Genomic DNA, 26,193 nt, shown 5'->3' on the forward strand with positions numbered 1-26,193 from the left:
TGCTATTTTGTCTGTGAAAAAATGCATTCTGCGCTCAGGTCCTTTTCCTCTGTGCTTCCAGCTTAGCTCTAAGCCTTCAAGCATCAGCACAGAGAACTGCTTTAAAGGAATAATAGAAGTGCCCTTAAATGAATAACAAAAGATAAATGGGGGGTTGAAAAGGGGGGCAGTAGAGAAAAGAAAAATCTTTATTCTTTTTAACATTTTTTTGGAACAGGGTGGAAGAGGTGACTTTGGACTAAAAGGCCCTCCAGGAAGCAAAGGAGAACGAGGTGAACCTGTAAGTATTACTAACAAATTACTAACAAATGTGTGGAACATAAACAGTTAGTTTGACTCACAATGTGGATTTGCTGTACACAAAAGATATTGGAGCTAAATTTCAATTTGTGTTGCCTTTCAGTTGTCAGGGTTTGGGGTGATAAGTCTAGGAGACAATGGGATAATGCCTGTCTTTCGTAAACTTTGAGCTCCCTGATAAATTTTAAATTATACTCTAGGACCACCAGCTGAATATAGGACGCCACACTTCTAAATAGCTGATGCTGTGTAGACATCTTTAAATGCCAGTGAACATAGCCCCCTTCAGTTGTTCAGAAGAATGCAGAAACTGCATAGGGGCACACAAGCAGCCCCTGCCCACAGCGTTGAACACAAAAGTCTCTTTGGATATTCTAATCATGCTGAGCTGAATGCAGTTTAAATTCTCCCTTTGATCCAGAACCTGATTACTAGTTGCCTGGAAAATTCTCGCCATGTTCTGCTGCACACAGCATGAACCCCCCTGCAGACCTTTCTGCTCAGTGCACAAAAGGCAGGCAGGGCCGGCACATCCATTGGCACACAGTTTGAGCCTCACATGTTCTTCTGAACATTCATGTGTCGGTGCATGTGGATAGTACTATGTTTCCCAGACCTGTTCACACTGATGTCTGTAGATGAATGTGTGCAGGTTTGATCTCTACATCTTTGTTGCGAGAAATTCTGGTGTCCACTGGTGTTTCCCATACTGGTGATCCCTGATGCTGCATAAATTCTCTCAATCACATGGCTAAACAAATGTGGAGGCCCCTGCCCTATCTAGCTAGCCTCTGGGTTTGTCCTCTATGGAGAGGAAGAAGGGTTTTAGGTTTCTCAGTCTGTCTATCTGGTAATTCCCACCTGCTTTTCAGGTTGCTGATGTCTATTAAAAAATATGATGTGATAGGCTGGAGACAGGCAATACTCCAGCTGGGTTGAAACTGGTTTGAGAGAAGTTTTGCTTCTCATAGCAGAGAGGAAGGAAACATATATTTTTCACAACTGTCAATGAGGATAAAAGTACTAAGAATAAATAAACACTTTGTGTGCTATAGAAATTATTGGTAAAAAAAAATTATTTGAGACATTGTAATGGGTAGATAGGATGGGTAAGCAAGCAGAGGTTCTCCTGATCTCTAGGACACTGAATTCATGTTAATTGAAATACTTTTTTCCCATTCGTGTTGCTAAACTTATAAGCATGCATTCCTTTCCCTCTCTCTTTTTCTAGGCTGACCCTGGCCCACCTGGTGAGCCTGGACCCAGAGGACCTCCAGGCGAAGGAGGCCCCGAGGTACGGCAGCTGAGTGTCGCCTTGGGCCCTAGATCTTGCCAGCTCCTTCCTTTGATCTTCTGGAGCTGGATCACAGGACCCTGGGCAGTTCTTTGCTGCACAACAGGAGCAGCCACCAGACTCAAAAATTGAAATGAACAACCTGAGCCTGCATGGAATACAGATTTCCATTTTAAGGAAGAGAAAACAGATATGTCTTGAATTCAGAATGTTGATTTTAAAAAAATAAATATGTATTATACTTGATGAGCATTCTGAATCTGAATTCAGTGGTCAGCTCACCTCAAAAGGGATATTGTGGATTTGGGAAAGTTTCAGAAAGGGGAAAGCAAAGTGATCCAGGGGGTGGAGCAACTCCCCTAGGAAGAAAGGTGGCAGCAAGAGGAGGCATGACAGAAGTTTATAAAATCCAGCATGCCATAGAGAAAGGGAGGGGGGGGCAATCCCTCTCTCATAACACTAGAAGTCATGGACAGCCAACAAAGCTGAATGTTGGAGGGTGAAGGACAGGGAAAAGGAAGTCCTTCTTAAGCCTCATCCACTTTTCCACTTATAGCTCATCCCCCCCCCGCCCACTTGCTCTTGAGCTGCCAGTGCTCCCAGAATGACGTGCGTAAAAGCAGTACAAAGATTCGCAAATTATTAAAACGGTAAAAATGGTCTGTAGGTAGCCTATTTAAAACAGTAGTGATGATGATGATGTTTCACCCCTGTGGCTGCTGCTTGTCTTCCTCACCAGGCAATTGGTTCTGAGGCCTCTGTGAGGGAAGAAGGAACTTGGTCTCTAGCTGCGGGAAATGGTGTGCCCTGTAAATTATCCTTTCCCTGTTCCTGTGGCCAAGTCAAGCCCAGTAGTAGGGATGGAGCATAGCTGAATGTGCGTAAGAGAGAGAGAGATGAAACACCCCTGAAGTCTTCTTCTCCGTTTTTTTATAGGGTGGCCCTGGCCCTGCCGGAGATCCTGGCCTGACCGTAAGTGGAGAGAAAAACCTATATTTATTCTCCCACCTGTGGAGCGGGATACCTATCTAGTGTCAGTTCCAGTTTACTGTGGAATATAGCAGGAACATTAAAATGGTTGCTTCCCACTATGTGGAAGATATTCCCGATGAAATCTGCAGTGATGTCCTCTTGTGCACAGTAAAGCTTGTGTATTATTCAGTCAAGTTTTCACAATGACAAGATGCAAATGAAAACTAGCAGAATCGTCACTCAAACTGCAGTGACTGATTTCCTACCAGATCTTGTCATGCTGTCAAACAATTTAGGACCTTACATTCAGAGCACCTCTTTACTCATTTTCTTTCTTTCTTTTTCTTGATAGGACTGTGATGTGATGGCATACATCAGAGAGACCTGTGGCTGTTGTGGTTGGTTCAGAGTCTTCTCCTTGTGGACTTATAAGAATAATTAGTTTGCATAATCTTGCTTTAGCGTAGGATGCCTCTCCCAGGAGGATGCATTTTATTCCCAAACAAAGATCACAGTCATGCAGTGATTTCCCTCTGTCCTTCTGTGGGAGCTTTACTTGGTCAGAGACTAAATAGGTTTCATGAGTTTGGCAGAGACATCTTACTGTGCCTTTGGTACTCCCAAGAAATGTTTAATCACGTATAAGAAAAGGAAATACTGTCTCCAGAAGTTGAGAAAGAGGGGAATTTGTACAGAGAGAGAGAGAGTTAATGTTGCACCATGCTTTGGGTTTGGGATGCGATGCCTCAATCATGCTTCGTACACTCCATGATTTAAAAGTACTGGGTGCTTTATCATAGAATCTTAGATGTGGTATGGTAGAATATACGTCCTTCGGACTCAGGCCCACCATCTTGTGAATATGTAAAAATGCCCATTCCTCATTTAAACTTCTAAATCACAGTGTTAATCAAAGTATAAATTTGGGTTACATGGGGTTGCACTTACAAGAAGGCTTGAAGAACAGGTGCTTCGTATGTAGACCTTTCAGCTGCGATGGCACCACTGCATTTTCCAGTGCTGCCCAGATACAGAAACCAGGCTGGGAGCAACCCCTTTGGTACTGTTCCTCTGTATCCACTGCTGATCCTGGAGGCAAGAGCTGGAAATAGCCGTACCATGTCCTGCCTGTCTCTAGGAAAGAACACTGCAGTCACTGGGAAACACAAGGAAGGACTGTTAATAGCCTGCTTGTTGTCTCTCGGATACTTGGCTTTATAACACAGCATGCCATCTGTTCCAGGGTCCTCCAGGTTGGTGCTGTGGTCAGCTGGTTTTATGGTGTTTGGATGCAAAGCTTCTGACTGCTCTGTCTCTGCTTTCCGTAGACTGTGAGAAGCGGTGTGGCCCCTTGGACTTAGTCTTTGTTATAGACAGCTCAGAAAGTATTGGCTACACCAATTTCACCCTGGAAAAGAACTTTGTCATAAATGTGGTGAGCAGACTTGGTTCCATAGCCAAGGATCCAAAATCTGAGACAGGTTAGTGGTATGGCTGAGAATCTGATTTTATTGCTGAACATTAGATGTGATGATGAGATGCTTATGCAGTGCCTAACCGAATATTGGGAACTAAAATATCTCTTGGTTTCTAGAAGTGTTCCATTTGCCTTGATCATGTTGAGCATGATCGTGTTGTGTGTGCCATCTAACTGCGCTTGCCACCAACTCCTGGCTCCCTTCCTTCCCTCACTGGGCCATGTGGCAAGTGCAGAAGCCTGGGGAAAAAGGCATGTGCAAAGAACAGAGAAGAGAATCACAGCAGGAATCTCTCTGCTGTTTCTTTCCTTCTCCAAATAGCAGCACAAATGAGAGAAATCCATGGTTCTAGGTGTGCCAGAAGGTCTAATGGCAGAGCTGGGACTTAACTCTTTTGTGGAGAAGATCAGACACACAGGAGAAGCTCTTCTTGTTTCTTACCTGTTCCAAATTGCAGTGCAAACAATAGCATGGGCAGCCATCCTTACTGGGCCACCTCCCCCTTGGAGGACCCTAGCGAAAGGACTTGTGGACATCCAACTTTGACTTTGTGTCCTGCAAGTGCTGCATTTGTCACAGGAAAGCTTGTGTGTGTGTAGAAATGCCTTTGATTAGAACTGCTTTGAGTGGGACACTCTCTGGAAGTGTTTGAGACATGGCAGAAGAGAACAGGCACCTGTATTCCTTACATAAGTCTGTACTACATCTGGGCAGCTTTTTCTTAACTGTTCCCCTAAATGAAAAGGATTTTAAACCACTAGCCCAAGATACAGAGCCTTTGGTTTTCAGAAGGCTCTCTGGCTGCAGGGCAATGTGATGTCTGCCTTAAGGGGAAATGAGGTGGAGCTGATGGTTTCTTTCTCTGCCAGGCGCCCGTGTTGGGGTCGTGCAGTACAGCCACGAAGGGACATTCGAAGCCATCCAGCTGAACGATGACCGCATTGACTCCCTCTCCAGTTTCAAAGAGGCAGTGAAGAAGCTGGAGTGGATTGCTGGGGGCACGTGGACCCCCTCTGCTCTTCAGTTCGCCTACAACACCCTCATCAAGGAGAGCCGGAGAGACAAAGCCCGGGTGTTTGCTGTGGTGATTACAGATGGGCGCCATGATCCCCGGGATAGCGAGTCCAACTTACCGGCTCTCTGCAGCAAGGGGGTCACAGTCCATGCCATTGGGATTGGTGACATGTTCAACAAGAAGGAGGAAGACGAGACCCTGAGCTCGATTGCCTGTGATGACGACAAGAGAGTTCAGAGAATGAAGTTGTTTTCGGAGCTGGTGGCTGATGAGTTCATCGACAGCATGGAGCATGAACTTTGTCCAGGTCTGTCAGTCCTGCCCCCGCTGAGGATGGAACGAAGTAGTGGGAATGTGATCCTAACTCCCTCAGCTTTTGCTTTGAGGTTTATGGTCACAGCCTCTCCAATTTAAAGCAGCCTCTCTCTCTCTCTCTCTCTCTCTCTCTCTCTCTCTCTCTCATCTCTATCTCTATCTCTATCTCTATCTCTATCTCTATCTCTATCTCTATCTCTATCTCTATCTCTATCTCTATCTCTGTCTCTCTCTCTCTCTCTCTCTCTGTCCTGGCACCATATGTTCAAAGTGGCCCATAATGGGCTACATCAAAGCCAATAGCAGGCTACATTACATCATTCTGATGGGATGTAGGGCCCATCCTTTCCCAAGGGGTGTCAGACTGGTCCACAACATGTTTCAAAAAGGACTAAAACTGAAAAGTAAAAAAATAAATAAATTGTGTACAACTGTATTGGGAGAAATCCACACAATCCCAGTATTTTTAATACCATATATCCCAGACTAATTCCACATCACTTCCCAGTGCCAACTAAAACTCATCCTGAAAATAATAGTGCAGCCCTGATGCAAGCCAGTCCTGCTGAACTTGTACAGTCACCATATTTTGAGCCAACTAGAAACCTCTGAATAAATTTCAAAGCCGGACTGTTGGAGGACACATCATAGGAGTCAAACGTGGAGAGTCTGTTGGCATGTTTGCCAGTCCCCAGGTATTCATCTGAAGGCCACTAACATGCCCTGTGGCCTCTTGGTTGAGACTGAAATCCTAGATCTACAGGATTTACTTCCAAGTGTAAGGCCCTCTTTTTACCTCCAGCGGTTGGGGAAACTGCCCCATAGGTGGTGTTGAACCCTGTGCTCTTGGGAATCTGCTGGATGCAGTGCGTGGGACTGACTCTGTTTCCTTCTCAAGCGCATTTGTGTCCTTGAGCTCTTGCTCGTCTGGATAGAGAGGGGCGTGGGAGGTTGGGTTGCAGAAACCTCTGACTTCTGTGTGCCTGACCATTATTAGACCAATAGTGTTCTGCATGGTTTCAACCAAACATCTTCATTCTTATTTCAGATCCTCAGATTGTCTGCCCTGAACTGCCCTGCCAAACAGGTAAAAGCATTTGTCATTGTGTCCCTGCCACCCCCTCCCTGTTCGCTGTATCATCTGATTTGGAGAAATAATGGAAAGTTCTAGTCCAGGAAACAGAAGGTGGGGGAGGGAGAGCTTATGTCAATACGTCTCCTTTGAAACATTATTCCATTACACTTAATTATCTATATCTCCAAGTAAATGTATTTTTGCATTACAGCTAGTTTACATCTTGGGAATAGCCATTTACGCCCTGAGAATGTGCGCCAATATTGCGGCCATTCCGGAGCCTTCTCTGAAACAGCCTGTCAGAGGATAGAAACACTCCATTTGTGGGGATTTCTGCTCCAGTCCTCCAGCCAGACAACAAGTAGACAGGTTTATGACAGGACAGGAAGAATGTGAAATGCTCCACATTTGCAGAGTTGTGAGGAAGACCAGTTTTAGTCAGCAAGGCCATATGTGTAATGAGCTCGGGATAAAACCTCATAGTGTGATGGACACTCATGCTAAGGCACTGCTGGCCTGCAGGTTTAGGACAAAACCAAATGCTCTTTGAGCTATGCTTTTCCAAAGAGCACAACCCTTTAAATCTGGATCAGAGGGATATGTTCAGCACTGCGCAGTCAAGGCTTGTTAGAAGCTGAACATCAGGCAAGACCCTTTCTATAACTGACAGAGAACAGAGGAACCAGATCAGGGCAAAAGCCTGCTTAAGTTAAAAGAGATAAAGGTAGTTGATCAATGCGTAGTATTTCTAGTGCTGTTCTAATAAGTCCTACTATTATTTAAGTTTAGATTTGGTTTCTCTTCTTGTCCCCGCTCGTGTCAGTGGAGCATGCATAAGCGCCCCCCCTTACCCCCCCCCATTTTGTCCTTTTCTGCAGACGTTGGCAATAGTGCATCAATGGGGCAGGCCTAAAATGGTTGCCGGCTGTATATTGATAAAAATAGAGTTTTTTAATGGTAAAGCTTACGCTTGCTCTGTGTGGTTTGATGGAAGGACCTTCTCCTGTAATTTCATGTTGTATTTTTTTGTTCTTAGTAGTTCTATAAATTGAGTGGAAAGGAAGGAAGGAAGGAAGGAATGAGTGTGAAAGAAAGTTAAACTCCTAGAACATAGAACAGGGAGTGTTCACTGCAGCCTCTTCTGATCAGGCCATCAGCTTCAGCAGGTTTGCTTTGAGTTTCTCAGCTGCGTGAATTCATTAGAACCAAACTTCATGGACAAATTGTTGAGGAGTCTCTGTCTGTCAGGAGCCATGCTTCTGGGCACAGGTCTGGCTTAAAAGCTCTGTGTCCAAGCAGGTCTTTTCTGTCCCTGAACTTTCCCCAGGAAAACCTGTTTTTTACCATTGAATTGGATCAACAGCAATCAAGTTTTCTGCAGATTGCCACTTGCTCTGATTCAGTGGTAAAATGTGGCTTTTCCCAGGGAAAGTGGCAAAACAAGCCATTCCATTCTTTACGTGAGGTTGAAGCATGTAGAAGAGGGTTTTTTTCATTACAGTATTTCATTTTTTTCTATTTATTAAATTTGTATACCACCCATTATCCATAGAAATACACAATAAAAAGTATGATTTGAGAATGTCTTGAGCAAGTATCCTATATAAAAGTAATGACTTATTTAATCATTCCAAAATCCATAGTAGGGATTTTGTTAGGCCAATCATATTGTTCCAAATAATTGGTTCAGATGGCAAACAAATGAGAGTGAGGACTTGGCTGGTGTTGAAACCATCCAGTCTGTACCTGGTAATGGTCTGAAGATGGAACCTGGGAGGAGGCAGCAGGCCTCCAAAGGAGACTGTGATGGGTACTGTGCAGGTTTTAGGTTATGTGAAAGCTGGTTTTTGTATTATCAGGGGAGATGAATCAGCCATTGTGTGTTTCTTTTTCCTGAAATGCCTTACCTGAAACCTGCACAGAACCAACAAGATTTTTATACCTCCTCCCACATCCCATCTTAAGACTCTTGTCAGATGCGGACTGAATGGCTCCCGCACTGTTTTCTAATATTTTCGTTTGCCAGCCTCTGATATGGATTTTGGAGTGGCTATGGTTCAGGAAGGAGAAGGCTAAGGAATGACACCCTCTTCATTTGTCAAATGTGGCTTCACTCTTGATTAGCTTTAACATTAAAGTGAATTGCATTTTCATCCTTCTTATTTTCCTGTTGTAACTCTGTCAATGAACTTGTTTGATGCGGTAGGATCCTTTTCCGTTGCTTCTTGCGCATTGGTGGTGGCACTGGTGTTGGTCTTTCGCTTGATAGACTGTTGACGTTCCTATGATGCAGTAGAAGAGAAATCCTTTCTGAACCTAAAATTCTGTTTGAGGATGAGAGGGAACATAGAGCTGTAGTTGTTACCACCTCAGTTTAAAACTCGGAGAACCATTTTGGTCAGGTAGCTTGAAGTCTGGAAAGCCAGTAACCCCCAGGTTATGCCAAGCTAGATCTGTAAGGCACTAGGCTCCACCCTAACTCCACCCAGGTGAGCACCCTTTTAAGAACCCAACACCTGTGTGGTATACAGAATCAAAGTGAATAGAAACCAGAGGTCCATGCCATACCAGAAAGCCCTGAAAATATTCTTTTGACACTCACTTGCAGATGGGAGGAACCCTGGGATCGAAAACCCAGTTATTTTCCGCCCTATGGAAAAGGGAGACAAGATACCTTTCCCCAGCACCAAACCTATGATCGCCCAGTTCCTGAACTCCACGAGGGAGATCCAGGACCCCAGCATGTACACCCAGCTCGTGGCCACCTTGGCCTATACCGCCGAAAAAGCCAAGTTTTCCACTGGACATGAGCGGCAGGAGTGGATGGACCTGTTCATTGACACCTTTAAAATGGTGCACAGCGAGATTGTTGGGGATCCAGATACTGTGATAGGCCTTTGCTGAGACTGTGCTCTGCCTCTGTCAAAAGAATAGGACTTCATTCTGCCTATGAAACACAAAGCTAGTCAGAAATGTCACTTTATCTGTAGAAATCTTGCTGGAGCTCTCATTAGTGCTAGGCGATTGCAACAAGAGAAGCTTCTAGAAATAGGAACTTCTGAAAAAGTCAGTCTCAGCTGCTTTTAAGGCTTATACGCAGACCAGCTCATTTGGCCCTTGCCAGAGGAGAAATGGAGCTATCATGTAGAGAACAAAGCAAACAAGGCAGAATGGCCCCAAAACAGACTTTCCTGAGTTTCTCACTTGAAAAACCACACTGTGCTGATAAACTCACATATTCTTGAAACATTCCAACGTGGACTTTTTGGGTGGGGAGACTAAGAACAGTCCTCTTGCCAACCACATGATGGCAGCCTCTGGGCATGCTAAAAGCTGCAAAATATGAACTACACACTTGCATCCCTACCTTTCCTATTCCCCACTTCCCTTAATTGTGAAGTGATTTTTGGAGCGTAGGAATCCTCAGTTTACCAACACACTTACAGATGACTGCTTCTTCACACCATTACAAACACGGATCATTCCCAAGTGGTTGGAAATCGTCTGTTTGCCAGCCTATCAGTATGGCAGAAACTTATGAGCTGGAATTTTGATCCTGTGTTGTAAAGCTATATGTGTTCCTCTCCCTATTGTCTGTCTATAAATTGTTGTCTGACTTTTTACTGAAAGGACTTTTCTAGGTAACGGAAGGAAACATTGATCCCATATATTTTCTCTCTTGAATTCTCAGGGTGCAGCCAGATATTCTGAACTGTGGCCGAAGTGTTTTGAACACACATTCACAGCATTCCCAGAGCATTTGTTTTCACAGCTTGGAATGTGTATTCAAAACGCAGCCCTTGTCTCTGTCTTCACCCTAAAGCCTTGGATGCTCCCACCTAGAAATAACTTAGTCTGCCAGATCAGTTGCCCAGCTCAGTATCCACTGGTCAAAACTGGTATGGAGCAAACAACAGAAGTCCTTCCTAGGGAAACCTGAGGATTGTCCTTGGTAGAACTTGGTCTCTGTGGGCTTTGTTTCATTCCTGGTCTATTTGTTTGTTTTTGTATATATGTGTTTCTCCATTTTGCACATCTTTTGCCCTCCTTAGTGAGCTACTGTCATCAAAATTACTGATGGAAATTAAGAAGGATATTCTATTACTGTAAAAAGCAATGCAAAATGAAAATTTAGGTTTGTGAGTACGAAGATTCTACATCTTGAGACTCTGAGATGACTGTCCTGCCACCTTTTGCGTGGGCGAATGTCTGTGATACATGAGGGCCCATGATTGAGCCCAAAATGCCATAGATAGTCAATAAGAGAACTGGATAAGGCATCCAACCCAGAAGTAATCCATTTAAGCTATTGTTGTATTTCCAACACTGTAGCAAAAACAGCCTCTGCATGAAGAAATAATGCATTTATAATACACATTTGGGAAAACTACAAATATATTGGCCTGTTTTTAAAAGACTCTGAACAATTATTCAATTCAGTATTTGTGTTTTATCATTATTAGTTGTGACCAAGTGTGTGGGGGGGAATCCCATATAGCTTCAAATGGTATTTTCGCTAGCAAACGTTATTTTCTTCACCAAGCATTAGAAAGCAGGTGGAACTAGACTGTCTGAAGGGCTTCAGTGAGGGAGGGATTGCTTGCTTGCTAGACACTTTTAAGCAATCTAATTTCACCCGACTCCCACCACTGCAAACTTCAGTAATGACTGGCTAAATCCCAAGTAACTATTGATAGTATACACCTAGCCAAGCAGAACCGAATTCTGAATGCAAGTCCCCCTTCCACTATTGTGCAAGTCCCCCTTCCACTATTCCAACCTCATGAGGCAAACAGAGGTTTATCATAAAGACAGAATTCACACACATTTTACATACCCCCTTAATTTTAATTTTGCAGTTGATGCAAGGTTGACCCAAACGAACTGTGTACGTCTTGTGACTGTAGTCTGACGTGATCACAGGCCAATGCAATTTTTGTCCTAATACATGAAATTTGCTCATCTGATATTGCCTTCACCTTTGCACACATGTGGAACCGCCCCTAAGACCCACATGGCCACCGACTGCATTTTATTTTAAAAAATGGTTGTAGCTGCTTCTGTGGCTCCTTGCTGAGCTGATGTAGCACCCTGCTTGTGGTTAACGCTTAGCTGGAATGAAATATTCAACGCAGCAACAGAGAAATTAAAATAATTATTTATTTGTCAGACAAATAAATAAGAGGCACAGTGGTATATGGTTACCAAGCTCTGGCCTGGCCTCCTGCCATTATGGCCAGCCCTTATATTCCCTTAATCCAGCCCCCTTTGCTCCTCCTGTGGCTGCCTCTGTCCAATCAGCCTGGTTGAATTTCCTATTGGCTGATTGCTAGAACCAATCACAAAAAGATACACCCATATCCTCCTGTCCTTATATGGAACACAAAGAGCTATATATTGTTACATCTATAAATGACAAATAAGTAGTAATATATCTTACATGTGTCTCAACAAGGAATCTTAATTACCAGCTCACCTCTTGCCCTCCTTGCCCTATTGCCTTCTAAAACAAATGGTTAATCTTAAATTTTTATCTTAAACATATGTCAAGGATCTTGAGTTTCACATCAACATTGAAAGATCTCCTTCATTTGAAGGTTTCTAAACAAATGTCTGACAGCTAATATATCAGGACAGCTTGGATGGCGTCTTCTTGTCTGGCAGGAGGGCTAGGCTGGTGGCTGACTTAATTTCAGGATAAATACAACTCTTTACAACTATATGAAATAAGAATCTAGCATTTGTTAAATCCTTTGCATAATTACATTTAAGCCAATATATTTAATACACAACACAAGTAGCCTCTTAAAAGGAATAAGGCCTTTGTAAAAAAGGAACTCAGTTTAAAACAGTTTCAGAAGAAACCTCTTCAGTTTGCATCCCCCCCTTCTCCAGCTGCTTCAGCCAGCTGCTTTTCCCATTATCTCTTCCCAACATTTATTGCCCTCTAACTCTCTCAGTTTAAGAAAGAAACAGCTGTAAAAGACTTCCCAAAAAATGCTTTCTTTCTACCAGCTAGATGTTTCTCCATTTGGTCTTTAACCTTAGAAAGAAGATCTAGCTCATTTTACTGGGAGGCACATTGGCATTATTTTACTATTTACCAACTATTAATTATGTTTATCTCTGCCTTTTTTATCTTCTATAACATGTAGGGTCAGTGTCCTTACTCAGTCTGTAATTTCAGCTTTTACGACTTTGAGAATTGTTTTCTGCTATCAATCAAGGGGCCCCTTGTCTAGGAAGAAAACACTGTCAGTGTTTTCTTAAGCAGCTAGCCTTCTTGCCTGGCATGAAACTTTTAAAAATCTAAGCCCTCTTTAATATACAAGCCCTGATCAAACATTAATAAAATGCAGGCTTATGCCTGATGCCTCACTGACTTGCAGGATGCCATCAGCTATGCTTTGAGCAGATCTGTTGTAGATCATATAAATTATGTGAAAAGCTGTGGGCTTGTCAAGGACAGGGCAGACCGTGAAGCCCACACCTTGTGTTCCATAAAGTAACATGAGAGAAAACAGTAATCCAATTAAAGTGACAGAAAATGTAATCCGGGGGGGGGGGGCAGAGCCAATCATTAAAAGAAGCAGAAGCATCACCAGGCAAGGTTCTCGTGAGTGAGACAAGGTGCTCCAGGTTCAAAAGTTAGCTCTGAAGGCAGAGGGGTTTTTTTTATATACAGTGGTGCCTCGCAAGACGAAAAGAATCCGTTCTGTGATTCTCTTCGTCTAGCGGTTTTTTCGTCTTGCGAAGCAAGCCCATTGACGGATTAGCAGATTAGCGCTATTAGCGGCTTTTAGCGGCTTATCAGCTTATCGGATCAGCTGATATGCGGCTTAGCGGCTTAGAAAAAGGGGGGAAGGGGAAAAAACCCGCAGGAACTCGCAAGACATTGTCGTCTTGCGAAGCAAGCCCATAGGAGATTCGTTTTGCGAAGCACCTCCAAAACGGAAAACTCTTTCGTCTAGCGAGTTTTCCGTCTTGCAAGGCATTCGTCTTGCGGGGCACCACTGTAATGCCTAGTGTTGCTAGGTTTACTGTAATCTACCCTGTGATCCTTGGATGAAGGGTGTTATAGAAATTTACCAAATAAATGAAAGGATCTGGGCTGGTCCTCAGGGGCAGCTGACTGAGTGTTCTTTCGGGTAACAGGGCTGGTCCTGCAGCCCAGATGGCCTCCCTTGAGGAGCATGGTCAACAGGTGAGGGTTGTGGCTGCATTTGTGGCCGTGGCAGGACAGTCATGAAGGTTCTGGGAGCAAAGTGGCCATTTGAAGGAAGGAAGGTAGGAAGGCAGACCCTTTCCAGGGTCCTCCTGGCGTTCTGCGCTTAAGCATATACAAAGTTGTTGTTCCAATATCCCTCACTGGCAAGGAAGTTTTCGAAAGTTCTGAGAATGTGAACCTTTCTCGGGCATAAATAATACAGGTAAGTAAGCTCCTAGTTCATAGCAGGCACCAGGCAAGACTGGAGCTTTTGACTCTTAATATGAAGAGTTTTTACGCATTTGCGGCCTCTTTTCATGGGGCATGAACTGCTAGGTCCGTTTTGGTTTCTTTAACAGCGCAAGCTGTACAACTAAAAAGGAGCTAGCAATAACATCTACAGGTATCCTTAAAAGTAGAGTATTGATAACTCAAAAGTAGGGGGGGGTGTATAATTGGGTTAGTTTACAAACTGCCAGGTCTTCTCCATTTGATCCAGCTTTTCTTCTGTTCGCTCCACGCTTTTTACCGCTGAATTGTGGATTGCTCTGACAAATGTCAATCCACAGAAACCCCCATCGATGTTTGTTCCAATTCAGCGGGAAACAGCAGGTTTTCCCACGGATAAAAGAAGAGCCTCTCAGGGCCAGGGCTAGAAAGAATGGGGCAGCTGGAAGTGTGGACAAGCCCAAAGTGCTGTTGCCCCAGGTTGGCTTGGTTAAATTTAGAATAAGTCACTGAGGTGGGGGGGGGATATGTGTAGAAAACCACAGATTTCTGTGCCCAGGTCTTGCCTTGCTGTGGGGCAGGTTCTTCCCCAGGCACAGAGGTTGTGAAGCAGATGGCCAACACCGAGACCATCAGATGCACCACTCCTCCCTTTCACGCCAAAAGGAGTTTATCATTACACTTTTCCAATTGCTGCATGAAATACCCCTCAATTGCAGGAGTCGGGGGTGGGGTGTTATCATTTTTTAGATGTAAGAGAAAAGCCTCCTCAGAATGCTGAAGAACTGGTAGTCCACAAATATCTGACATGAAGTTATAGAAATGTTTGCTGTTTGTAGATGCAGCCTCTTTGAAACGTATGTTTTCTTCCTTTAACTAAGATGTCTGAAGTACTAAGCAATACCACACCTGGGGCAGAAATGGACAGGGGTTCGGCTTTGTATGCAGCCTTCTTTTCCTTCATTGTATAATTTGGGAGCAACAAATATTATAACATATTTCTTTATTGTTGGCTCTTCGGTCATTATTGTCTGGAGTTCTTGTGAGCTGCTTTAAGCATTTTGTGTTTGACTTTGAGTTGCCTTCCTGAATGCACTTCAGGTTTTCTTTCAAGTCTGGATCATTGTATAAATTACTCTTCTTTGCCCAAAATATCATGTCCAGTGTTTAACAATCTCAGATGACGACCTTACTTTCTACAAACATTCAGGTAGAAAATATTGGTGCCAGATTCAAGGGGAGGAAATGAATCAGTTATGTGAATGTGAAACATTGAAAGGTTTTGTATTGTTCACTCTTTCTTTGGTGGGGAAAGAACTCACTTGTTAATAGAGAGATGTGGGTTCAGAAAAAGAGGTTTATTTGATTTAGATTATTTACTGATTCACAGGACTAGCTGCTTGTCATATCTGCCACTGTCAATATTCCTTTGAAGTATGCTGGGTATTTTTAATTTTTGCATCCCGTTTCTATCCCACCTTTTCTCCAAGGCAGCATACATGGTTCTCCCTCTCATACCCTTTTATCCTCAAACAGCCCTTTGAGGTGAGACGCGGGTGGCGCTATTGGTTAAACCACAGAGCCTAGGACTTGCCGATCAGAAGGTCAGCGGTTCGAATCCCCGCGACGGGGTGAGCTCCCATTGCTCGGTCCCAGCTCCTGCCAACCTAGCAGTTCAAAAGCACGTCAAAGTGCAAGTAGATAAATAGGTACCACTCAGGTGGGAAGGTAAACGGCATTTCCATGCGCTGCTCTGGTTCGCCAGAAGCGGCTTAGTCATGCTGGCCACATGACCCAGAAGCTGCACGCCAGCTCCCTCGGCCAATAAAGCAAGATGAGCGCCGCAACCCCAGAGTCGGGCACGACTGGACCTAATGGTCAGGGGTCCCTTTACCCTTTACCTTTTAGGTTGAGTCATTTGCTTAACAAGCCCCAATGGGCTTTATGGCTGAATATGGGTTTCAACCCCAGGCCCTCGTCTGTTTCTTGGGCTATAGCAGAGGAAACATTCCCTCAACCTGATAGGTCAATAGGTTTTCAGACCTTACAGCCTAGAAAAACAGCCGCGCCCCCTACATCGCAGGGCTTGGGTGACCCTTGGGGTCCTTTCCAACTCTTCAGTTCTATGAGTCTATGAAAGCCATGCCCTCATCAGTAGCCCCAGAGGGATGACGGTCTGTTTTCTTTTCCCCCTACAGAGCTTGCTGTTGCCCAGTGCACACAGCGCCCTGTGGACATTGTCTTCCTCCTGGATGGCTCTGAAAGAATTGGCGAACTGAACTTCCAGAGGGCCTACCGTTTTGTTGAAGATGTGGCCCGACGTCTAACCCTGGCCAGAAGTAACAATGACAATATGAATGCGCGCATTGCCCTTGTGCAGTACGGAAGTGAGAACGAACATAGGGTGGCTTTTGAATTGACACACAATCTCACTATCATCTCGGATGCCTTAGATCAGATCAAATACTTGGACTCTTCTTCCAACATTGGGTCTGGCATCATCCATGCCGTCAACAACATTGTCATCAACCCAAGAGACAGGCAGAGAGCAGCCAGGCGCAACGCCGAGCTGTCATTTGTCTTCATCACAGATGGCATTACAGGCAGCAAAAACCTGGTTGAGGCTGTTGACTCCATGAAGAAGCAGAATGTGATGCCCACCGTGGTGGCCTTAGGGAGCGATGTGGACATGGACGTTCTGCTGAAGATTGGTCTGGGGGACCAGGCAGCCATTTTCCGGGAGAAGGACTATGCCAGCCTCTCCCAGCCTGGCTTCTTTGATAGATTCATTAGGTGGATCTGTTAGCTGCAGGGAAGTGCAGTCTCTCATCACACACCAAAGTTATTAATGTCCTAAAATTGTTATATGGTTTTTAGCAAATGGTGGATTTATTTTTATAGCCAAAACCTGTAGGCTCATTTTAAATTTCATGATGAAACTCAACTCACTTTTATGGTGCTAATTAAAACCAAGGTGGAGGAAGGATCCAAAACTACACAGTGTAATCTGTCATGTCTTACAACTTTGTTTAAACAGATTTTTTTGTGCTGCTGTAATCATGTAGGTGCTAAACAGAAGAACAGCAACGTGTTCACATTCAGCACAAAGAATAATCATCTCCAACAAGGGTCTCCAGTAAACTGTCCTTCCATCCCCACACCACACATCAGCACCTCACGTCCCAATCATCTGTTTCTAGAAACTGGTTCCTTTACTGGGAGGTGGGGATAATTTGAATCTTGTCCTGATCCTGGTGCTAAAACCTCCTTATTCTCTTTCCAAGGAAACCCTGCCAGTGTTTCCTATGCAGCTGTGTCATATCCCACCCTTTTTCACAGGTGAAAGCAGCTGCAGGAAATGATCAGCACTGAGTCCTGGGCTTTGGGCCACTCCATTAGTGAATGCCTGGACTTTCTTCCTCGCTTTTTCATGCGATTGCTTAATGGTTGCAGCAAAAGAATTTTCTAGCACTTAAATGTACTTTGCATCCATTAAATGTACTTTGCAAGCTTAACTATGTCCGCTTTGTAACACCAAGAGCCAGGGAAAGGGTGAAGAGCCGTGCAAGGCCCTCATCTTGTGCTGACACCGTCCTGTTCCAGTCCAGGTGACAGCCATTGAGACCTTTTATGGGGATCACTTTGGATTGTCTCTGGCTCCCCCTGCTGCAACATGAGTTTTCACACCATGCTTAAGGAGAAGCCAAAAGCCACCTGCCTTGCCTTGCCTTGCCTCAGGTTTCCGTTTCCCTTTCCCCAATCACAATGCGTAGCACTGCTGGCATGAGATGGCATTAGACTTTGTCTTTCTGAGTGCCTTTATTACGTACCCAACCTTCCTGTGGAAAGTCTGTCTCTCCTCCTTCTAACTGCTGTTGCCACCCTTTCTCCCGCATTAATCACAAAGCACCTTCTCCTTGGAGACACAGTGTGAATCATCAAGTCAGACATCATGCAAAACATGTTGATGGATGTGCAATGAAATTGCAAGTTCAGTGTATTCTTGGGATTGCTGTTTCTGCAATAACATCCTTACTTGAGCCAAAATTGCACTCTTGGTAAATAAACTCATTTTCACACTAGCTTAAAAATATTGTCGTTTATCATTGCAGTAGAACACACTTTCATGTTAGCTAGCATAGAATACCCTTTACGAGCCAGTCGTTAGGTTCAGCAAACTGCTAGAAGAGTCCGTGGACAAACATGCATTCGATGTAAACATTCGTGTGAAGCATGTTCCATGTGCGACTAGGAGTTTTACTCCTGCAAAATGCAACGATTTCAGTCTTTGTCAAGGTGGGTATCTAAATTATGCCTTTATTTCAGGGGTAAGATGGAAACAGATAGGAATGGATATGGAAAATGGAAGGGGAATGATATCACATGGCTTTTTAAACATTTCTTTTGGAATTGCTACAAACTGAACAAAGTATTACATGTGAAAGACAATGGAGGAATGTCAGAATAGGTCTCGATTGCAGGCGTGCAGGTGGGAGCGGACACCTTCCTCAGTCTGAATCGGAGCTGCTGCTGGAGCTGCCATGGTGCTGAAAGAGAAACAGATGCCAGCCTGCCATCACTGCTGCTATTTCAGCTCCTATTTATTGATTTCTGTTGTGTTTTCTTCTCCTCCTGCATTTTCACCTCTTTAGTTTTATTTCTGCCTGCTTGCTATGATGAAGATTTTGAGTAATTAATGGGGCATTACATGGAAAGATAGGGATGCGGGTGGCGCTGTGGGTTAAACCACAGAGCCTAGGACTTGCCGATCAGAAGGTCAGCGGTTCGAATCCCCGCGACGGGGTGAGCTCCCGTTGCTCAGTCCCTGCTCCTGCCAACCTAGCAGTTTGAAAGCACGTCAAAGTGCAAGTAGATAAATAGGTGCCGCTCCAGCGGGAAGGTAAACTGCGTTTCCATGCGCTGCTCTGGTTCACCAGAAGCAGCTTAGTCCTGCTGGCCACATGACCCGGAAGCTGTACGCCGGCTCCCTTGGCCAATAAAGCGAGATGAGTGCCGCAACCCCAGAGTCAGCCATGACTGGACCTAATGGTCAGGGGTCCCTTTACCCTTTACCTTTTAGGTTGAGCAATTTGCTTAACAACCCCCTTTACCTTACATGGAAAGATAAATTCTGGCATCCTCATTCTCCTTAGACTAACTTCACATTTCCCACGCCTTAACTGACTCCCTGGTCGTCCTTGCACTGGAGCCCCGTAGGCCCATGGCTACTGAAGCTGCCTTTCTTCTGCCGCTTGACTCGGGGAGACACCTTCAAGTCACTCCTCCTTACCTTTTTGCCGTGGTGCCCGTGGTGCCCATGGTGCTCATGCCCGTGCTTGTGGTGCTTTGGCTTTTTGTGATGCCCATGGTGGCTTCCGGGAGGGTAGCAACCAGGTGGTTGGGGAGGGCAGCCTCCAGGGAGCATTCCAGGTGGAGGGTGGTGTCCATGGTGGGGTGGTCCATGAGGAGGGGGCGCACAGGGCCCAGGGAATCCAGACTGGGGAGGCAGCTGGCCAGGGTACCCTGGGGGTGGGCAGGGCTGCATGCCTGGTCCAGAGTATGGAGGAGCAGGAGGGTAAGGCTGCTGCGGCGGCATCCCACCAGGCATTCCTGCCAGAGAGTAAAACAAAAATCATAGGATTGGGGCCATGTATAGTTACTGCCTTCGTCAACTAACAGGTTTGATCAAGCTGATGCATTGGAGCCAGAAACTGGGACGGTCTTCTCTCAGGAAACCATGACCCACTCTCTGCCTCCCTGGGGGTTTTTTCGGATCATTTTTCATGCCCGGTGTGCCTTTTCTCCTCACAGCAGACCTGCAAGGTAAGTCAGTATCCGACCCTGCAGATGGCTTAGTTACAGCTGGTTCCCAGCTGGGTAACTGTAAAGGTCAGTGCTTATTTGTGAACAAAAAGTAAACTTTCTTCAGGGTCTATAGTGCTATAAATAATATACCAGATTTATTTTCAAATAAAACAGCTCCCCCATCCCTGTGTGTGTGTGTGTGTGTGTGTGTGTGTGTAGGCCACAATCTCATGTGTGGGCTGTTTGTCTGCACTGGTCTAGGTCATTTAAATATGCTACAATGTGGTGAATCAACTTGCCACTGAAGCCAGAGCCCAATAACTGCCTCCACCAGATATGTTGACAAGGCAAAGTTTACCTGAATTGGGGTTCCACATGTCAGAAGAGAAAGTCTCGACCTGCAATGAAGTCATACTGTTTAGTTATTTGAAAAGTCCTGTCCTGTCCCCATCTGGTCTTCTCTTCTCTTCTCTTCTCTCTCTCTCCCAAGGCTTCCAACCCTGTTCTGGCAGCGCTATGCCTTCAGTAGCTCCAAAAGGAGAATGTATTCAGTGAATCCAAGCTGCTTGCCCTTGCAGTGTCCATTTATCATTTATTCAGATGGTATTTGCATTACTTTTATTAAAGGCTTTTGTTCCAACTCTACTATTCTGTGATTTTATGACTTACATATCACTAACTTTGCATCATTTTAAGCTGCACATTTATAATGAGTGAAGTTCAACAGGCTTCAGATCATGAAGGGTTCTCTATTTTCCACAGTGATGGGAGTTGCTCAGGCCATCAATGGTTGTAGTCATATGGGAAGTCCATTCAGACATGAGCCCAGTCAGTTCAATGACATTTGTTCCCAGAGGATTTTTATAGGATGTTGCAGGCTCATTTTCATTGGATGAGATGGAAACTTACACAGTTTTTATACTAACAGTTACAGATAGGTAGCCGTGTTGGTCTGCCATAGTCAAAATAAAAAAGTTCCTTCCAGTAGCACCTTAAAGACCAACTAAGTTAGTTCTTGGTATGAGCTTTCGTGTGCATGCACACTTCTTCAGATACACTGAAACAGAAGTTGCCAGATTCTGTTGCCACATTCTATACAAGATCTCAAAGTAGCTGTTTTACTACAAAGGAATTTCAGACATAGACTGGAAAGAGAAGCTGCTGAATTGCAACTCATTACCAAACTTAAAACCATGGAGAGACCTGGTCTGAACAAAGACATTGGATTCTTATCTCATTATACATGACTAAACCATTTTTCACCTTCTCACCCCTTGCCTTTTCCTGTAAGACTTATTGCAGTCGTTAAGAGTCGTCAACAGGCTCATCTCAGCTATCCTGCCAATCACCCATTCCCACCACCCTTCTGAGTAATACCCCTCCCCACCTTCTCACTATATAGAAGGATCTGGCAACTTCTGTTTCAGTGTATCTGAAGAAGTGTGCATGCACACGAAAGCTCATACCAAGAACTAACTTAGTTGGTCTTTAAGGTGCTACTGGAATGAACTTTTTTAGTTTTTATACTGTTTATTTTATTTAATAAGAGCACTTAGCATTTGTATACTGCTTTCAAATTTTCACAGTGGTTCACATGCATTAACTGATCATCCTTACGGTGCTTTGGTAAGGTAAGTTACAACATGCATTCCCTTGTTGTGGATGTGGGGATGAAGCCGAGAGTGGATTACCTGAAGCCCCTCTTGTCAGCAGAAGTGGCATTTGAACAAGAGGCTTCTGGACTTGCAGCTCTTTTTAAAAAGGTGTTGTATATGCTACACAAGCAATGAAGAGTGCGTACCTATCAACATCCCCAGCAACAGGCAGCACAGCTACTAACTCTGCATCAGATTCCCAGAGATCAAATGTAAGAAATCCACAAGGCTGCCCCCCAGATCCAGCTAACTCCAGCTAGAAAATTGTCTTCAAAACTGCCAGTATAGCTCAGAACTGTTTCTCTGTGCCCTTCCACTAACTGTTAGCTTTAGGTTTCTCTTAGGAAAGGGAGTGGGGTGGCTGGACTTTGCTTCCAACTCTGTGGAAGGCCAGGGCTGCTAAAGTGGTCAAACTAGATGGCCAGGGCTGGTCCCGTATATTATCTGGTGAGATAAATAGGCTGGTGATATGTTGCCATGGGAGCTAAAACAGCCCAAGAGGCCAAAGGTGACGGCCAGAGATGACTCATCCTTATTTCTCTCCCATCCCCACTAGGGCTGCAAGACATCCGGATTTTCCCAGACATGACCGGGATTTCAAAGGTGGAACTGATGGGGGGAGGAAGCAACTCTTTGGGGGTTCCCTAAAAAAAAGTGCAACAATGTTGGGATCTTCCTAAATAAAAGCTCAACAACTTTCGGGGTGTCCTAGTTTTTATTTTTTGAAATATGGCAACCCTACACTCCCCTCCCCCACTTTTTGGCAGGGGAGACAACCTAGGGCTATGAGTAAGACGCCAACAAGAAAGAGCAAAGTTTTGAGACAGGTCGGATGCCTGAAGTTTTAGGTTCTGAAAAGCTCGTGGTGTCTTGTCTGAGGGGGTACTGTTTCCCTCAAGAACCGTTGTGGAAGATTTCGGCAATTTGTGAAGATGCTTACGCCATGCCTTCACCTTTGCTTTGCTCCACTTCAGATCAAATATTACAAACACCAGTCAGACTCCAGTGATCTCATTCCAAAGAGAACAAAACCTAAGCAAGGGAAGCCCAGGAAGGAACCTCTCGCAGCTGAGAGAACTGGGAGTGCGTTCCGAGAGATGGAGAGTCATTCTTTTGTTAAATCTTGGGCTACCCTATCATTTCTGTCAAAAGATCAGCTTAAGGAAGCACAGTCAGCAAGCATCCCTAACAACAAGTTGACACAAAGGGAAATGGTAAGTGTGCTTTGACATCTCCCAGGCAAACTCAATTCTGTACCACATCTGTCACAGGGGGCCCCAAAATGGTCCACACACAAGCTTCATCCAGGTGGCCAATGGTGTGTTTGTGCTTGCATACAGCACATGCATCACATGAAGTATATTGACTTTTAATTATATTTTATTGCTTCTTTTATTCCTTCTTTTATATTTATTTGCATTGGTATAATTAAAATACAATATATAAGAAACAAAAGAAGCAATAGAAATACAATTAAAAATTGTACAGCACCTAGCTCATTATGACTGCTACAACAGGCAGAAAAATCACCAGTCCCTAAGCAATTTTCAAGTGGATCTTGCAACCACAGTGATCTGTGGGATGAACTTCAATGTGCAATAATCAGACCCCTATACCTCCTATCACAGTTAATTTACTTGGCAGCATTCACATATTCAATGGGAAGGAACTGTAGTTACTGACAATTTACTTCAGGAGAGCCCTTGTTCCCCAACCCACCTCTCACAAAACTGCCATTACCCAGCAATCCCTATTTTTACATCTGTGGTGAACCACCGTCTTTATTAATTTGACAATAAAATGTGACAGGGCATCTGTTTTTGTTTTTTAAAGTAGACTTTGTTGCTTGGCTGTGAAGGTTTAGCAAGCAACAAAATTGGCGATAAAGAGGGAAAGGAAGTTACTGCATTTTCTCAGCAAGTGTTTCAGGGCTTCCTTTACGCAACGTAACTCCTTCGACTTTCTGAGTCACAACCTGCACGGATCACACTATGAGGAGTGACGCAGAAAATGGACGAGGGCGGCTGGGAAGGCAGTGAGAAAGAAACAGAAAATGTCACATGAAACAGCCCTAAGAATCAGCTCCAGACAAGCGTTGAGATTGGCAATGCTTTTTATGGGGCAAAACTCTGAAAAACCTCGTAACCTTGAATCATCCATTGACAAGTCCTGTCCAAGAACAACAGCACCGTATGAAAACTATCCAGTGAGTGGGGCCCAACTTTTCACCTTTTGTTAAAATAGGCATTGTTGCTTTGACAAGCAAAGTAGTTGCTGTATCTTCCACAGACAGGAGAGCCAAATATAAAAGTTGGTGCTAGCTTAAGTAAGTCTTTAGGGGTATGCTGGATTTTGAATTATATGTCTACACCAGCAAACTTAAGCTGAATAAAAAATAAAGGTTTATATATCTTTATATATCTGGTTCTCCTAAATAGAAGGCATGCAACTGAAAATTTATTTGATTAATTTTTCACCTGTTACAAAGCATTTATAGGGAACTGGCATACGAACTCAAAGCACAAAGTTTTAACAATAAAACAAGAATACCTCCCCCCAGACTACAACACAAAAGTAGCTACAAGTGCAGTAATATTCCCTCAAATGCCTGGGAGAAGAAGCAGGTCTTCCACCGCCTTCTCCCCCAGCCAGTGGCGTAGCATGGGTTGTCAGCACCCGGGGCAAGGCAAGTAATTTGCGCCCCCTAACCCGTGGATTTGCGCCCCCTAACCCTAACCCCCAGATGTTGCGCCCGGTGCAGCCGGCCCCCCCTGCACCCCCCACGCTACGCCACTGCCCCCAGCTCAATACTGAAACTGCATACAGTACCAAAGTGACGCCTGCAGTCCTGGTGGAGTCTTTCCTAGGGGATCAATACAATAAGCGTCCTTCACTTATATAACCACACCTTCAGCAATTAAAGACTTTCCTACCAATCAGAGAGCACGGTGAACCAGTGTCACCGTCGGAGAGCAAGCGTAGTAAAAGGTCATTTTTCCTATTATTTCCAGTTTGCACACATTCTTTTAAATGCAAACTCCACCCCCCAGCACTAAGGTCACCGGCTTGTGTTGGAGACTAGGTACACAATGACAATGCAAACCTGCCTGAGGTGTGGAATGGAAAGGGAATACCTTGATTCGGTGAGCTATATTTATTCTGGCCCAATGATAAGAGGGAAATACATTTTGCATGCATGAGCAGCAGGAATTGGAGGTGCGTCTGAATGTGCTGGAGGAGCAGCCGAGGCCGGCAGAACTGAGTGAGATTTAAAAAAAACAAACCCAAAAAAACTCCAGTGATTTTGCCCCCTGGGTGCCCCTGTGATAAGAATTTTAAGGTCTTAGATATATATTAAATGTTCATAAATGTACCAAGCAAACACGTACATAAATATATAAACCACATGTCTGAAGCAGCACAGGAAAACAGCCCGGAAACCACTTTTGACCCCCCCAGCTGACCAAATGATTTCTCTGCAAGGTCAAGGAAAATGGAAAAGCCTCCCCATTGTCTTTTCCTTCACAAATCCTGTCTTAAGTGTATGTCTGTGTTAGAATAGGGCGAGCCTGTGACCTGGCTCAGGAACTAAGTATTTATCATTACAAAAGACTGGCCAGGCTCCCCAGGGTATCCAATCAAGTGAGCATTAACAGGTAACCTGTCAGACGAGATAAACAACGCACTCAGATTTCTGCTGTAGACCACCTTTTCTGTGATGTACATATGATGTATCTGGGGGGATGGTCTTAGGTTATACCCCTTCTGTGATGTATGTATGATGTATGGAGGGGTGGTCTTGAGCTCCCGGGCAGGAACACTTTGGTTCTGGTTTCCTCCTCTTTTCCTGAGTGTGAAGGGAGCACCCGGTTGCAACAGATCAATAAAGATCAGGCTTACTAGCTGCTTTGCTTCTCAATATTCTCTGGTTGGCCTGTTATTTTCTCCTACCAATAGGGAACCTACATAAGGACTCTATATGGGCTCTTGGATACCCCATAAGGGGAAAAGGGAGATTATTTGGTTACAACACCCCAAGATGGCCTTGCGGAGTGGGGCCAATCCTTATGTGTGAAGGCCTTAAAGAGGCCCCAGCAGCAAGGGTCCCATGAGTTTCGGGAGTAAGAGCCACTGGGAGGGTTATCTGCCTTTGATTGGCCCATGAAGTGCTCCAGAAATGTTGGGAGTCGGATTGCCACCCATCCCTGGAAAAACGGGATAGTTCATTGCATTCATTGACACTGCCATTAGGTAAATTGAATAATGGTTTGGTTTTTCCAACAGCAACTGGCTTTACCTCCTGCGGCCCCTCTCCCTCCAAGATGGCAAGATCACCTTCAGATACATTGAAAAGCTCTGTGAAAAGCCCAGCTTCTCAAACAGATGGATGGGAAGATGTTAATTTTGCATTATTACGTTGATGTTTTGAGAAGGCTTGCAGGTATAGCTGTGAAATTCCTTGCAAATAGGTTTACAAAGCCCATCTATGCTATGCCTAGACACGTAATGTGCAATGTGATCAGGGCCAGATTTAGGTTTGATGAGGCCCTCGGCTACTGAAGGTAATGGGGCCCTTTATACGTCCAGCTGTCCTTTGTCAACAACAATTGTCACTGTTTTTTGTGTTGAATATATACGCCGGCTTCCTTGGCCAGTAAAGCGAGATGAGTGCCGCAACCCCAGAGTCGTCCGCAACTGGACCTAACGGTCAGGGGTCCCTTTACCTTTTTTATATGCTATATGGTAATTTATGGACCTAATAGGTATCTAAAGCCATTTGCACACAACAAATAGGAGCCTACAGAACACAGAACACTGTTGCTGTATGTAGGTTTTATTTTATTTGTTT

General features: G+C 44.5%; 2 protein-coding genes across 4 annotated transcripts in view; one reads left to right on the forward strand and one right to left on the reverse strand.

The window, feature by feature from the left end:
- The window catches only part of COL6A2 (collagen type VI alpha 2 chain), a 45,754-nt gene extending 27,779 nt beyond the window's left edge, over nucleotides 1–17,975 (forward strand). Inside the window, exons 22-29 of the mRNA XM_083472777.1 lie at nucleotides 218–280; nucleotides 1,532–1,594; nucleotides 2,531–2,566; nucleotides 2,919–2,964; nucleotides 3,895–4,047; nucleotides 4,914–5,366; nucleotides 6,423–6,461; nucleotides 16,083–17,975. Of these exons, the coding sequence (XP_083328903.1) occupies nucleotides 218–280; nucleotides 1,532–1,594; nucleotides 2,531–2,566; nucleotides 2,919–2,964; nucleotides 3,895–4,047; nucleotides 4,914–5,366; nucleotides 6,423–6,461; nucleotides 16,083–16,690 (1,461 nt within the window). The 3' untranslated portion in view covers nucleotides 16,691–17,975. The remainder of the gene's footprint in view (nucleotides 1–217; nucleotides 281–1,531; nucleotides 1,595–2,530; nucleotides 2,567–2,918; nucleotides 2,965–3,894; nucleotides 4,048–4,913; nucleotides 5,367–6,422; nucleotides 6,462–16,082) is intronic.
- A 206-nt stretch (nucleotides 17,976–18,181) lies between these two features.
- Nucleotides 18,182–24,306, reverse strand: LOC310693440 (uncharacterized protein). 3 transcript variants are annotated; one of them, XM_083475522.1, is made up of 5 exons: nucleotides 24,139–24,306; nucleotides 21,217–23,983; nucleotides 20,048–20,610; nucleotides 19,175–19,494; nucleotides 18,182–18,431 (listed from the first exon to the last, which is right to left on the reverse strand). In XM_083475522.1, exons 3-5 carry the CDS (start codon nucleotides 20,100–20,102, stop codon nucleotides 18,393–18,395), a joined length of 414 nt encoding a protein of 137 aa, XP_083331648.1. In that variant the 5' UTR covers nucleotides 20,103–20,610; nucleotides 21,217–23,983; nucleotides 24,139–24,306; the 3' UTR covers nucleotides 18,182–18,392. The 3 variants fall into 3 exon arrangements, 2 of the variants coding, with proteins under 2 accessions (XP_083331648.1, XP_083331649.1); XM_083475523.1 differs by having other exon boundaries at nucleotides 21,190–23,983; nucleotides 24,139–24,231; XR_014519174.1 differs by lacking the exon at nucleotides 21,217–23,983 and having other exon boundaries at nucleotides 20,048–20,087; nucleotides 24,174–24,290.
- Nucleotides 24,307–26,193: the final 1,887 nt, after the last annotated feature.

Source organism: Podarcis liolepis (genome assembly GCF_965112155.1).
Source record: "Podarcis liolepis genome assembly, chromosome: 1".
Classification (NCBI taxonomy): domain Eukaryota; kingdom Metazoa; phylum Chordata; class Lepidosauria; order Squamata; family Lacertidae; genus Podarcis; species Podarcis liolepis.